This window comes from Gastrolobium bilobum, unplaced genomic scaffold (assembly GCF_033153095.1).
Source record: "Gastrolobium bilobum isolate Gb01-03AN ecotype WA unplaced genomic scaffold, APGP_CSIRO_Gbil_v1 utg3218, whole genome shotgun sequence".
In the NCBI taxonomy this organism is placed as follows: domain Eukaryota; kingdom Viridiplantae; phylum Streptophyta; class Magnoliopsida; order Fabales; family Fabaceae; genus Gastrolobium; species Gastrolobium bilobum.
The window spans coordinates 125,430-140,736 of NW_026897874.1; the positions used below are offsets into that span (position 1 = coordinate 125,430).

Sequence of the window (15,307 nt, forward strand, 5' to 3'; positions counted from 1 at the left end):
TCATTAAATTTAATTAAAAAATTTATTAAATTAATTTGCTTTTAGAAAATTAGTTATATATAATTAAACTAATAATTTTCTCTTTAATTTATTAAATATAGAAAAATACATATCAAGATATAAAAAATATTTTTTTATTTTTTAAAATAATAGATTAATTAAATCTTCAAAATGATAAGTTATTTAAAACTAATTTAATATTAAAAAAATTGTGAAGAGGATTTAAAGTTATTCGTATTCTGAGTTGCTTCACGTTCTTTCATAAAGAATCATAAACATATTAACCTGTGGCAGTGAGTAATCTCTAGCTGAGTGAGTGTTTCATATAAGTTGCTTTAATTAAATAGGAAATCGAAGATGAGTACAATGTTGTTAAAGTAGGAGTAATGCTATATAGTAGTAAGTAATATTAATATGAGTTTTCATAGAAGTTTGGCTAGAATTAAAGATAATTATTATATAAAATAATCATATAAAGAGTACCCATCTACGGAAAAAAAAAAAAATTTGTTGCTCTTCAACATTTTTCTTGGCACAATACACGAAGACAAATCAGAATCATAAATTTGCACCAATTGCTCTTAATGTGTTCATAACTAAAACATCACAAGCATATAAACTCCAATCCCAAACCACACGAAAATGGTGATGGATTGAGTAGTTTAGCGTGTCACCATGCTTAGTGGTCAGGGAACAGGCGTTGTCTCTATTACACATAAAGTAAATGCTAAGCAGGCAACTTTTCTGCGTTTGTTCTTGCTTAAGACAAAAATGTGACAACACATTTTAATTTATTAAATGCGAAATTTAACTGAATAATTTTTGTTTCATTTTTTTATTTTGGATAATTTTGGCTAGCTATACTTTTATTTCTTAACTATCATTTTAATTATTATTTTTTACCAAAAGTGACTTATTTTTTTTCTTCTACTATTTTTATAATTATTTTTTAATATTATAATTAAAATCATTAATTCATAATTAAATTCATAACTACAAGTGATTATTGTCAAAAACAAAATAAATTCATCTGAGCCACTGGCTAGGACAGGACTTATTTTTGTGAGCTCATCAAGCTTTGAAGTATTTCCATTAACACCCACACCTGGTCCCACTGGGTGCTCTGGTGATGTTGACTCTGCCTATATAGCATTTTGTGATATCACAATACCTATTTGTTCTAATTCCCAACTAGATGTGTTAACAGGAATAGCACAGGTGGCTTTGATCCATACCCCTACAAAGGCAGGTTCAAATTCCACTGGTTGATGTAAAGAATTTGTTGGTGTATGATATATAATCTTTTTCGAAAATTTTCAAAAAGATTAGAGGGTCTTCCTTAACTCTAATAGGATATCAATGTCTAACTCAATTTAAACTTTTCTTTTTTTAAAAAAAAAAAGAAGAAGAAGAGGAGGAGCCTATGTCAATATATCTCAACTAAAAAATATTAATTGAATTTATGGATTCCTAATCAATATAAATCTTTATCATTCAGAGTTGAATTTCCAGCCATAAACAAAAAGCACTATGGAGACAAATCTTAGTCGGCATAAGAGTTTATGTTTGTGTTAGTTATATAGGCCTTAGCAAGGGATTAAGGGTGGGCTTAATAAAAGCAGTGAAAAAGGTTATCAAGTTACACGATGATTTTCTTGTACGCAACAAGCTGGAATACATAATTGGTACAAAGACTTGTCTTGTAATCCAGAATCTGTTTAATTCTTCCACGCTATTAAATTCGAAGTTCATTTCATTCTCTGGTAACCACTAACCATCACCAAAGAATTCCCTGTTGTTATTCTTGGTATATAAAATTGAGAGCAGCTTTAATTAATTATTTTACTATATATTAATCATGTATTGATGCATCATTAAAAGAAATTATTTTTTCAATGAATTATTATTTCGCTGAAATGTAAAATTATAAAACAAACTCACAGTCACAGGGAGCGAGAATATAGTATAGGTTTACAAGTCCAACATAACATATTAGTGCACACCTCTACTTATTGTTAAGTACTTCCGAACACTAGCACCAAAGGATGCATTAACATTTGATAGTTGAATGATCACTCATGAGCAAGTGCAACTACTTGTTTTCCAAAGTAGTTGCGACCGATGAAGAGTCCAACCAGAGCTGCTGGTCCATTCTCAAGTCCTTCAACAATGTCTTCAACATAGACAACTTTCTTTTCTCTAATGTAAGGCAGCACAGTCTCCAAGAGCTTTGGATAGAGATGATGATGATCTCGATGAGTAAATCCTTTTATAGTTAGTCTCTTGATCATAATATGCATCACATTCTTTAGGGTTTCAGGCTGAGAAAGATTGTACTGTGAAATCATTCCACACATAACCATCCTGCCATGGACCTTCATATTTAGGAGCACTGCATCAAGCATTTTACCCCCAACATGCTCAAAGTAGAAGTCAAGGCCTTCAGGGAAGTACCTAATGACAGAGAATAAAACAAACAATTAGTGCTTGATTATTAGGCTTAGGCATATACCGATATGTTAAGTGCCAATAGTGGCTAATATTTCTAATCCCATGTTATATAATGTGCACTTACCTTTTCAAAGCTGCATCCAGATCAGGCTCTTCCTTGTAATTAAAAGCATCATCAAACCCAAGCTTGTTCTTTATAAGATCAACCTGGATAAGCATGATGGAGTTAAGGACTCTGATGCATCCAGAGGAAGATGGTACTAACTACTAAGAATGACCAAATTCCATGGAAAATGTAATGTTTACAAGTTGTACCTTTTCTTGAGTACCTGCACTTCCAACAACATAACAACCTAGCAATTTTGCAAATTGTCCAGCCAGCTGACCAACAGCACCAGATGCTGCTGAGATGAAGACACATTCTCCTTTCTTCAGAGAACCAACTTCATAGATACCAGCATATGCAGTAATTGCAAGCATGCCTATTGAAATAGAAAAGAAAGAACATCACAAAAACTGTCCAAAACTGACTCTCATAGTATATTTTTTAGCTTTACATTCAGAATGAGCACAACAATACTAATACATCTTTAGAAGAACTCTCCATTACCAAGAATTCCAGTGTAGTAGGAAAGGGGCACATCAGTGTGGTGAATTTTGAAGAGCTTTTCTGGATTTTGAATGAGACTATATTCTTCCCAACCAGTTGTTCCCCAAACTAAGTCACCTGCACTAAAGTCAGGATGCCCTGAATCCAAAACTTTAGCCACTCCAAACCCATTTATGGTCTGCAAGGTAACAACCAAAAGAAACATGAAACAAAAAAAAAATTCAATGTAAGCTAACCGTTTTAGCAACACCAAAATAGTCTCTCAAACTCAAACTGGAAAATGCAGAGGAAATAGTTAACTTTCTCTTAAAAAAATCACATTAAAAAGTATAAACTTCCTGGTTATTTAGTTCAAATACCCGTTTTTGCATATTAAGTTCTTCTTTTTTTGGTACATATCAGATTAATAAGTTTTCGGTCTCAAAACCTAGGCTTAGAATGACCCGTTTCCTATAAAGGACTCTACTCTCTACTTCCACATCCAAAATGAAGCAGATATTCCAATTTATGACAATACTTACAGAGCCAGGGACGTAATAGTGATATCCAGAAAGAGGATATTCCGTTTTTCTCATTTGGAAATGCATGACTGGATCACAAGAAAGGTACAGATTCTTCACCAACACCGTATGTAATCCTTGAGGAACCTCAAGTTTTATAGTGCTTGTACTTATGTATAGGTCAGATTCTTTAGGGTAGCCAGTAACATAGTCCCTCAATATAACCTGCTTGTTCTGCACTTCCTCTACAGCATTGTTCTTTCCCATGATGAATTACCCTTCTCGATCGGTCTCTCTATAAAACTTTCAGGTTTTTATGCTTTCTATGATCCTAAACCACATTCGGTCTTTCTATTTATAGTTTACATGTACCCCCTCCTCCTCTTCTCTTTAATAAATAAATAAAAAAAGGAAAATAATATTCCACAATATGTTGCATGTGTTATATTCATTTCTTCTTTGGCCTTAAACCCTGGATTTAGTTTGTCGTATATGCTAAGGAAAACTCGATTAATCATGGGGTCTCATTTGGAAATGTGAGTGTAATGTGAAGTCGCAAGCAGTGACGAAATGTTTGCCTTTACGTATTTGTGTTGTATATGATAGCCATCAGATTCAGCGGGTGAATGGTCGAATAATGAATATGTGGAACTGTGATAGCTGTTTTGACTTGACTGGATGATATTACCTTTGTCTAGATTTTAGATGAACGTTTTTGTTTTGTAGTTTGATTAATCCATCCATAGAGCACTTTAAAGTTATCAGTAATAGTATCCTCTACAATTAAACCATGGACGCAATCAGAAAAAATAGAGAAAAAAACACATTTACATGTAGGTATTATAGTTTTAAAAGTATGTGTCTCGTGTCGGCGTGTTATTGGGAAGAGATTGGAATATGCAATTAAGAAATGTTTTTTTTTGGAAACTAAGAAATGGCTTTTGCTAACAAGTTACTTCATATTCATATTTACTCCAACCATTTAAACGTATTTGTTGTGTATTTGTTGTTTCCAGTGGCGGACGCAATAATTTTAATGACATGAGATGAAAATAAAAAATATTATATTATAAACAAAAATATTTGAAATATAATACAGATTTAATATAAAAAAATTAAAAATAATCTATTACAAAGATTAAGATCATCTCATTTAACTCTTATTTTACGTATTTTCTTATTATTAAACTCATATATAATTGAATCCGTGTTAAAACTCAAAACAATTTCTTTTTTAATGTATGTAATCAAAGAATCATCAAGAAATTGATCTTCTATTTTATTTCGAAGCTTGTTCTTAATTTTATTTTACGCATGCGGATCTTGACTTTTTTCTTTCTTTTTAAATGTCAGAATCCACATGTGTAAATATGTTTGCTACAAAAAATTTCATATGCTATTGCTGCAGAAGAGGCGAACCCATAAATAAATCATGGTATCCATTATCAATAAATTAGATACCCACAAAGTTATATATGTCCTTTCATTCTTTTTATAGCTAAAATTGTTGAAAATTTAAAGAGATTAAGAATAATTTAGAAGAACACACTATAATTTTTTAATCTCACAATCACGTGTTTGATAGGAGGTGAAAAAAAAATTTCCTAAAAAAATGGGGTTGAAAAATTATTTGCCTATAATTGATAGGAGGTGAAGTAAAAATATGGCTAGGAATTTTTTCCCATCATTTACTTTTTTATGTAAAATAGTTAGGGAAGATTACTATTGAAATGGTAGAATTGTTTTTTTTCCATGTGGTGAAAAAATTAACTCAACATTTCTGGAAAAAATTTGGCCTACCAAACACCTTTTAGTAGCTTACCCAGAAAAACTTTATCCTCTACCAAACTCCTCCTTTAACTGCTACGGCACTCTTTTTCTCTGTTTTCACTATTTTTTGTTTTCTTCTTCACACTCTTGTTTTTCCTTTTTTGAAACACATAACCTATATATTGGCAAATAAACTACCGAATCAAGCCCCCCCACTTTTTAATATTTTAATCCTAGAAATATTTAACTTCTCTGTCTTCTTCATAACCAAAATCGTCCTTGACTTTTCAAACTAGTACAATTAGGATAAGCTGAATGAAAAATGAAAATGCAAAAGCTGAATCTTTTTCTTAAATTTTACCTCAAAAGAATGTAAGAGAGGTTGAGGCGGGTTATTAACTATCACTGAAAATTGAAGAGTGAAGAAGTACTTGAGGAGTGTTTCAAGATTGAGTCCCACGCCCCCCTTCAATGAAAATGCTTGTGCTTCCTCTTCAATTGTCTTCTCTTGCAATTGCAGGCTGAACAATTTTCAGAAGTTTGATTTGAGCCGTTGATGTTTTGTGCTTCCTCTCCACCCTCACGCATGTGCGTAATTTACCCATCACACACATTTTGTAATATTATTAAAATATCATTTATATATATAATTTTTTCCCATCAAATTTTAGGAGGGCAGGGGGCCACCCTAACCCCCCTTTAGTTCCGCCTCTGGTTGTTTACTACACCCACTAAAAAATTATATTTGTAGTTTGCCTTTTAAAATAAACACTTTATTCAGAGAATCATGATATTCAATACGTTTTTAATTTTATTTTTTAATCTGAATTTAGAGTTTAATTTTAATTAATTGTTGATGTAGTTTTTTTATTGTTATTTAAACGTAATAGAATTTTATATTATTAACTATTAACTATCAAATATATAAAAATTTATGCATATAATAACTTTATATTAAGTATTAAAATTACTTGATAACAATTATAATTATTAAACCATCATTTGTGAAAAAAATCACTTCAAAAATAAGTTTTTTATGTTAAGGTACTTTGAATATATTAATTTTAGTTGATAGTTAAGTTTTAAGATAATTTTATAAAATAATCATACATGATCTGAGTTTATTTATACTTTTCTTAAAAATTACTTAAAACTTAAAAAAAGGATTTTTTTTTTAATTTTTTTTTACCCTGCTATACAAAATTTAGGTCAAAATAAAAAAATTTGAATTTTATTTTTCATATAAAAATAAATGATAATTAATCAAATGAGAAAGGACAAATTAAGGTGAATATTTATATACAAGTCATCGCACAAACTATATTTATGAATTCCTAAAGTTTACAAAAAAAAATAAAAATAACTGCAGCATTGAAAATTGGACAATAATAATAATAATAATTCTTTAATAACTCGCTAAAATAATTAGCGAATTTATCTTTGGCTGTGCAACAATGTGACAACTGGCAACTGGCAACCCCTTTATTTTTATTTTATTTAAAATAAATTGCAAGACTAAACGACAAGTCTGCATAAGTTGATGACATGTGGAAAGTGATATACCACTTAGCCACTTCAGTAATTTCATTTCCACTTTTTCAATTCGTGCTAAAAAATTTAAAAATTGTAATTTAAATAATAAATTACATAATTAATATTAATTTTAAATATTATAGGCAATTAATGTAATCAGTCACACATCAATATGAATATAACTACCATGTGACAAGAGGTGAATAATGTGCAAATTGATACTTAAATCATAATTAGTTCTCCATCATGGACACAACTAGGAGTGAAATTGGATCGGGCGGGCCTACAGAAGTCTACAACTCGGTTTATATCAGACCAAATTTGACCTAGTATATTTCGTAAGATAAGATGGGTTTGGGCTTTGAAAAAGCTTGTTTAATAAATAGGCCGTAGGTCGACTTTCACAAAGCCTGACCTATAAGCCTACAGGCCGGCCTATATTGTACTATTTGTTTTAAATAAAATAAAATAGAATAAGTATGCTTTGAAAAAAAAATAAAAGATATAAATTTAATCAATTGTAATTATTTATAACTCACTTATATTGGATTATATTTTAATAGAAATCTGACTTCATTTTTTATGCAGGAGGAACCAATATCTTAACATGTTAGATTGTGTATATGAATATATTAAAAGGTTTTTGTGAGAGGTTATACTTACTACAAGCATCATGATGTGTTTGTTGGATTCATGTAGTTATTTTAATTTACATAGTATGAATTTGCTTGTTGGAACTGATGAAATATATGTCATTTAGCTTGAACATTTTGCTTTTACAAGTGACTTAAATGCAGATTATGATGAATTTTGTTGTGATTCATGGTTCTGTTTGGACGTTGAAATCATGATTTTTGGTTTAGCAACAAAAATTGAGTATTTTGTAAAGTTGATTTATGGTTCTGCTTGGAAGTTAAAAATTAACAGGCTAATGGGCTAGGCCAGGTCATTTTATTTTTTTATAAACGGGCCAAGTCAGGCTAACAGTTAGACTCGTACTAGGCTTGGACCAGGCTAAATTAAATTTTTTTGACATAAGCTTAGACTTTTCATGGCAAAGCTTAGCCTAGCTCAGCCCACTTTCATCCCTACACACAACTCATAAGAGCTTGTCACGTGATAATAAAGTCACCCTTATATTACACAGATGACAACCATTAGTCTCGTGTCAATTTTTGGTAAGTTGCACATTAATTTGAGCACAACTCATCCGAGTTTCACGTTGTGCTAATTATTTATCAGTTTGGGCGTGTCTAATTACATTAGTTGCGTAAAATATTTGGCAATAACATTAATTTTTTACTTTATTATTTAAATTGTAATTTTTTTACCTTCCAATTCGTAAAAAAAAAACAAAATCTGATTTGCGCTTGGGTAGTAAAAAGGCCTTAATTTGAGCAGCTTCAAAACAGTGCTATATTCTCTTAATTTTTTTAATAAATTTTAAAATTTAATTAAGAAAGTTTTGAAAAAATTTAAATATTTTTAAAACACAAAAAGATTTAATTTAATTTAATATATGTAATTTTAAAAAATCACTTATATTTAATTAAATTATTTGTTTCATTTTTTTATGTTGCTGGAAAAAAAATTATTTCCTGCAAAAAAAAAGACAATACTATGTACTAAGGTAATACATAGTTACAATGGTAAAATTATTTTTTTCTCCGCCATGTCAACCGACAATATCTGAAGAGAGAAAAAAAATAATTTTAATATTATAACTATTTACCTCCTTAGTACATTTTTTTTTTGCATGAGAGATTTTCTTTTCCAGCAACATCAGAATGATTTCCGTTAAATTATTCTCTATAATGCAACACTCAAAATATTATTAATTTATTAAAAAAAATATCAAGTTAGAAAAATAATTTTTTATGGAAACTAATCCGTTTACAAATTTTTTCAAATTACACTATATACTCCTAAAAGTACATAGTGTAACCTAGTGTACTTTCGGGAGTATACAGTGTAGTTTGTAAATAAAAAATTTATAAATATAACCCTCTCCTTTTTTATATTTTAAAATAATATATTAATTAAAAAAATTCATTCTTCAAAATGATAAATGCTTTAAAACTTATTTAATATTAAAAAAGTTGTGAAGTGGGTTTAAAATTATTCATATTGTGAGTTGCTTCACATTCTTTCTTACATATATGGAAAAAGTGTGTATCATTTTAAAAGATGTAAAGTTGTATCATTTTGTAATGCCCCGTCTGCAGCCGGTTAATTAACATTCATATGATAGTAGGCGCAGCATGCTCAACTTAATTAATGTAGAAGCTAACTAAATAAATTTTCTCTTTTTCCTTATGTATTGCCAACTTTTTCACTTTCATGGCCAAAATAAAATGGACAACATTTCATCTGTATTTTGAACCACTGGGGATAATTCCCACATGATAATTTAACCTGATTGACAGTTTAATATAATTCAGGCATACCATAACATAGATAAAACATATTGCCCAGTCATCCATGGCCTAGGCTATCTCATAATCATACTGTCTCAAAATAATGTCTATTATGTTACTTATATAATTACATCAAATAAACAAAAGAGATGCAATTAAATAAGTAACATAACCTGAGCATGCATTAATAACAGCATATACAGACTATCGACATGGCATAGACACTCCATATGCTCTCCAAAAGAATAACATGGTATATATACATATCCAAAATAAAACCATGCCAAATACATATCAGCATAACAAGCTAATCCTGACTATCAGGTCATGTAATATCTCTCATTTGGCCTCTTGCCACACGATGTCTCTACACCATTAGCTCATGTACCTGAAATGGTGATCCCCATAACGCGGGGTGAGATAATATAATTACATTAGTAAGCTAGGGACCCTTGGAGGGTTCCTCCACTCCCTAAGCTCACTTCTGGTATAATCACAGTATATAAAATATTCATGCATGCATCAGAATATGTATGACAATGCAGTGTGCAATAATGTAATCTCACTGGTCAAAAAATATAACAAGTGTGCATTACGCAAGGAAATACCATCTTGCAACATATCGTATAAGGAAACACCGTATCATACTATGCACAAGGAAACACCATCTTATGCCTCACACAAGGAAGTACCATCTTATGTGGCACACAAACATACATACATATATATGCAATATATAACAAATCATTTTCAAAATACCATATCAAACTACTACCCTCCCTCGGAATTTGGTGGAACAAATAGGGGATTAACCCCAAGGACCGAAAGCTTACCTGTCAAGCACTGTCCTCCAATGCACTCCTCGGACTTATTGGATCTCACAACCACAATCTCTCACAATATCACAACCTATTCCAAATATGTGAAGACAATCAGTACATATATACTAGTCTACCACATTCAATTTTCATGACTACACATACAAGACACTTACACTTGATTTTTAGTCCAATTTATCAAAGTGTTCTAAATGGCGATTTTATTATTTTTCCTTTTACGGGAACTAATCCCAAGCATGTTTAACAAAGGGACTACCTACAAATCACTCTCCAACTACTCATACCATTTTTTCTTTGAATTTGACATATAGCCAAAAATCATGATTTTTTATAGTGAGCTAAACGGTGATTTCTTTTCTTTTTTTTGTCTTTCATCAAGAAGCAATCCTAAGCATATTTAACAAAGGAAGCTATATCCAAATCACTCTCTAACTATCCATACCATCAAATCCCAATTTATACAACCCTATATCATGCATTTTCTCCAAAAACACAAGAAGGGGTTAGGGCATTTACCTTAGGAGCCTTAATCTACTAGATGGAAGACAACCAAGCTTCCAATCCAAGAAATGCATCTCCCACAAGCACAAATCCGAAAACGGGTCCTTCAAAATATGTTCCACTCACTCCCAAATACAACACCACAATGGAAAAAGATGAACAAATGTGTGAGATGAGAGGATTTGTGGTTGGTTGCCTTTGATTCTCAATGGAACGTTGAAGCAAAGTAAAAGAGAAGAGAGAAAAGCTCCCTTTGGTGGAGAGGAAACAACCGCGAGATGAGAGAAAGAATGAGAGAGAGTTCGTAAGCTTTTGGCACTTAAGTGATTTAAATAAACCCAATGGGTATAAGCTCATCTATCCTGCTCATTTAACTCTCATTCTAACTTTACACATTGGTTTACAATATTTTTGTGGTAATATTTTCATATTTACTTTCACTTTTTGAGTAACTTTATTTACCCACATTTTTACCTCTTAACTATCATTTTAACTCTTTTTTCATCAAATGTGACTTTATTTATTTTTCTTTTACTTTCCTTATAATTATTCTTCAATATTATGATTAAAATCATTAATTCACAATTAAATCCACAACTACCTGTGAGGGTTATTATCACTTTTTTTAAGTGAGAGAAAGAGATAGAAAAAGGGAGAAAAAGAGTAGACCAAAATCAAGGCATATTATAGGAGTGAGTAATTTCTAGCAATGAGTGTTTCACTATTAGTTTCTTTAATTAAATAGGAAGTCGAAGATGAGTACAATTTTGTTAAAGGAGGAGTACGGCCGACAAAACAGACTCGACTTGGCGGGCAGAGTTTTTTAGCCCATCTCAAAAGTAGGGCGAGGCAGGACATACTCGTTTTTTGACTGGGAGGGGCGGGTCAAGGCGAGTCAGTATAAAACAGGTTAGGTCTGACGAATCGAGTTTTTTAGCCCACTTTTAAAAGTGGGGCGGACTGGCTCATTTTTGGCGGGTTGATAACGGGGCGAGGCGCACCGGCCACTTTGCCAATGCTATATTGTAGTATTAATAAGATTTTTGACCGAATCTTGGCTAGAATTAAAGATAGTTATTATATAAATTTTAGGTTATGAATCTCTCTCGCTACAATATAGATCAATGTTATTAAAACCGGCTCGGTCATTGATCTGGTCGAGGTACTGGGTCACAGGGTCACTGGTTCAACCGCATAACCCGATAATTATATGTAATTTTATAATTTATATTAAAAAATTATAAACATACACAAATATCTAAAAAAAATGATAAATATTTTAAATATTTTAATATAAAAAATAATAAATCACATATTATTATCCAATAAATGATCAAACTAAAATATAATGATCGTGATACGAGACTTTAGGTTCAGAAAATGACATTTCTAACTATAAATCAAAATTTTCTGTATAGTGCTTAATTGAGATGATATTAGTGTTGTAGGTTCATAACTTATGTAAGTCAATAAGCAAAAAGTTATTCAAATATGTCCATTATGATTTTTTTTTTGAAAAAAAAAAACAATTTTGGAATTTTTTTTTTTTGGGACCGGACCGGGTCACCGATATTTTTGTAAACCGGTCGGGTCGGACCGGGTCGCACCAGTTCTGATGCATGACCGGTCCATTGCTTCAACCAGACCGATTATATGACCGGTTTACTGATTCTCGGGTCGATCCGGTTTTATTAACACTGATATAGACACAAAACACATGTGGGTCCCACCTATATGTTTTTCTCTTTCCTCTTTGTCTGTGAATCTTACTGTGTGTTTGCTACAGGTGGGACCAACCTATTATAGTTATTATACCCATAAACAACCATACAAAGAGTACCCATCTACGAAAAAAAAAAATGACAACTCATTTGGTTAAAATTTGTTACTCTTCAACATTTTTCTTGGCACAATACACGAAGATAAATCAGAATCATAAATTTGGACCAATTGCTCTTAATTTGTTCATAACTAAAACATAATAAGCTTTCTACCAAAAAAAATAAAAATAAAACATAATAAGCATATATAACTAAGAAGATCATTGAGCTACTTTCACTACTTGTTTTCCAAAGTTACGACCACTGAAAAGGCCAACCAGAGCTGCTGGACCGGTCTCAAGCCCTTCAACTATGTCCTCAACATACTCAATTTTCTTTTCTCTTATGTAAGGCAACACAGTCTCCAAGAACTTTGGATAGACATGATGGTGATCTCTATGTGTAAAACCCTTTATACTTAGTCTCTTGAATACAATATGCATAAAGTTCTTTAGTGCTTCAGGCTGAGGAAGATTGTACTGTGAAATCATTCCACATATGGTGATACGGCCATGCTCTTTCATGTTCAGTAGCACTGCGTCAAGCATTTTACCCCCAACTTGCTCAAAGTATAGGTCAATGCCATAAGGAAAGTACCTAATAACAGCACATATAGATCAATGAGTTCCTCGGTACTTTATAATAACTACTTTATTTTTGACATTCAAGAAAGTTGAACAAATTTTGATATTGAACTTGGACATGTGTAATTACATTGAAATAAAATTGGGATTTTATCTTTTAAGATGATGGATAATAACTAGCTGCATTTTGTATGTGCTAACCTTTTCAAAGCGGCAGCCAAGTCATGCTCTTCCTTGTAATTGAAGGCATCATCAAATCCAAGCTTATTCTTGAGCAAATCAACCTAGATTGAAATTGTGTAAAAACAAAACAATATATATTAAAATTGAACTCTATATAAATTGGTTCCTTTTAGAATTCATTTTACCAAGGGCTATAGGTTGTTCAAATACCTAGAATTCCAGTGTAGTAGGACAGGGGAACATCAGTGTGCTGGATTTTGAAGAAGCTTTCTGGCTCTTGGATGAGACTATATTCTTCCCATCCAGTTGTTCCCCAAACCAAGTCACCTGCATTGAAGTTTGGATGCCCTGAATCCAAAACTTTAGCCACTCCAAACCCATTTAATGGCTGCAAGGTTTAACCAAAGGGAAAAAAAACCAATTGTGTCAGCTCATGTGTACAGATACTTGTAAAAGCATAGAAAGGAATGAATATAAAACCCCATATGAACTATAGTTTAAGTTTCTGATTTTGAAAACAGGTAAAACAAAGAAAAGTTTAAGAAGCTCGATCATTTCATGTAAAGGATACTACTTTCCAGTTTCAATTGGATTTTGTAGGAGTCAAAACAAAGAAAATTTTCAATTTGATAACACTTACTGAGCCAGGGATACAATACTCAGAGACAGATCCTAAAGGGTCTCGCACACTCCTCATTCGGAATTGCATGGTAGGATCACAAGAGAGGTACAAGTTCTTCACCAAAACTGCACTTGAGCCTTGGGGAACCTTCAGTATAAGGGTTTTGGTTTCTATATACATGTCAGATTCTTTGGGATAACCAGTAACATAGTCCTTGAATATCACTTGTTTGTTCTTCACCTCCTCTCCAAAATTATTTTTCCCCATAATTATTCTCTATTTCTTTTCCCTTTGTCTCTTGAGGAATCTTTGAGATTATGGTACGTTACTGGATCATATTGGTTGTTTCTATTTATAGTTTAGTCGGATTCATGACTCATGAGGGATGACTCATCATATCTTACACAATATTTTAGGTGCTACAAGAGCTTACGCTTCTCCCTTGACATTTTACACTAGATCCAATTTCACGTAATTGCTTACGGCAGCTATTTTTTTTTTTTTTTGTGAATTCTCCTGCAGAATCAAGGTTTGAAGTTTGAACTATAATAATCTAAATTCAAACGACGGACAACTCCTATGAAATTTGAGTTCTTTAGCCAATTCATGAAGTTTGTTGTAGTTCCAATTGTGGGCATTATGGCATTACCACCTGTTCCGGGTTTGCCACGTGGGATTAGGCAAAGCTCAAATAGGGCTCACATCCGAGTTAGAGTGTATTGATACACAGTTATTAAGCCCGAAACCCGGACTCAGAATCAAGGGACTCGTTCAGAACCCAAGAGGTAGTGGCCTCAATGGGCCCTACGATAATCTCAATAGTGGGTCACCAATAACTACCCACTCTCGTGATAACCGTACCACATAGTGTATATAAGAGGGAAAAAACCTCCATATGGGACAGACAAGATAATATAAAATACCCATTAATGTTGACCCAGAACACCACCTTGAAATATATATATATATATATATATATATATATATATATATATATATATAGGGACAAGATTCGTTTACAAATTTTTTTGAAATTTTTTACAATTTATACCGTATTTTTTCGGGAGAACATAATGTAGTTTGTAAAAGTTTGTATTCTCTCGGGAGAATATAGTGTAGTTTGTAAGAGTTTGTAAACAAAAAAGTTTGTAAATATAACCTGCCCCATATATATATTACCATAAAAAAAGTTTATCACTCTTACGATCAATTTAATCACGTTGATTTGTGTCAATCTAACGATTATAATTTATTAGAAATTAATAACATTTATTGTGTTATACTTATTAATTAATTATTAATTCTCAGTAAATTATAAAAATCAACCGCGATTAAATCAGTTGTAAAAATGGTAAACTTATATATATATATATATATATATATATGTATATATATAGAGATATTTTGACTCTAGAATTATAGTTTAGAAAGTCATACTAATTAATTAATTATTAATTACATTACAAATGACAATCGT

General features: G+C 31.6%; 1 protein-coding gene and 1 pseudogene across 1 annotated transcript; both read right to left on the bottom strand.

Annotated features, from left to right (window-relative positions):
* Positions 1-2,072: 2,072 nt before the first annotated feature.
* On the bottom strand, positions 2,073-3,828 carry LOC133311024 (2-alkenal reductase (NADP(+)-dependent)-like). Its single transcript, XM_061512033.1, has 5 exons — positions 3,583-3,828; positions 3,062-3,239; positions 2,767-2,933; positions 2,576-2,658; positions 2,073-2,454 (listed from the first exon to the last, which is right to left on the bottom strand). Exons 1-5 carry the CDS (start codon positions 3,826-3,828, stop codon positions 2,073-2,075), a joined length of 1,056 nt encoding a protein of 351 aa, XP_061368017.1.
* Positions 3,829-12,662: 8,834 nt separating this feature from the next.
* Positions 12,663-14,097, bottom strand: LOC133311033 (2-alkenal reductase (NADP(+)-dependent)-like; annotated as a pseudogene).
* Positions 14,098-15,307: the final 1,210 nt, after the last annotated feature.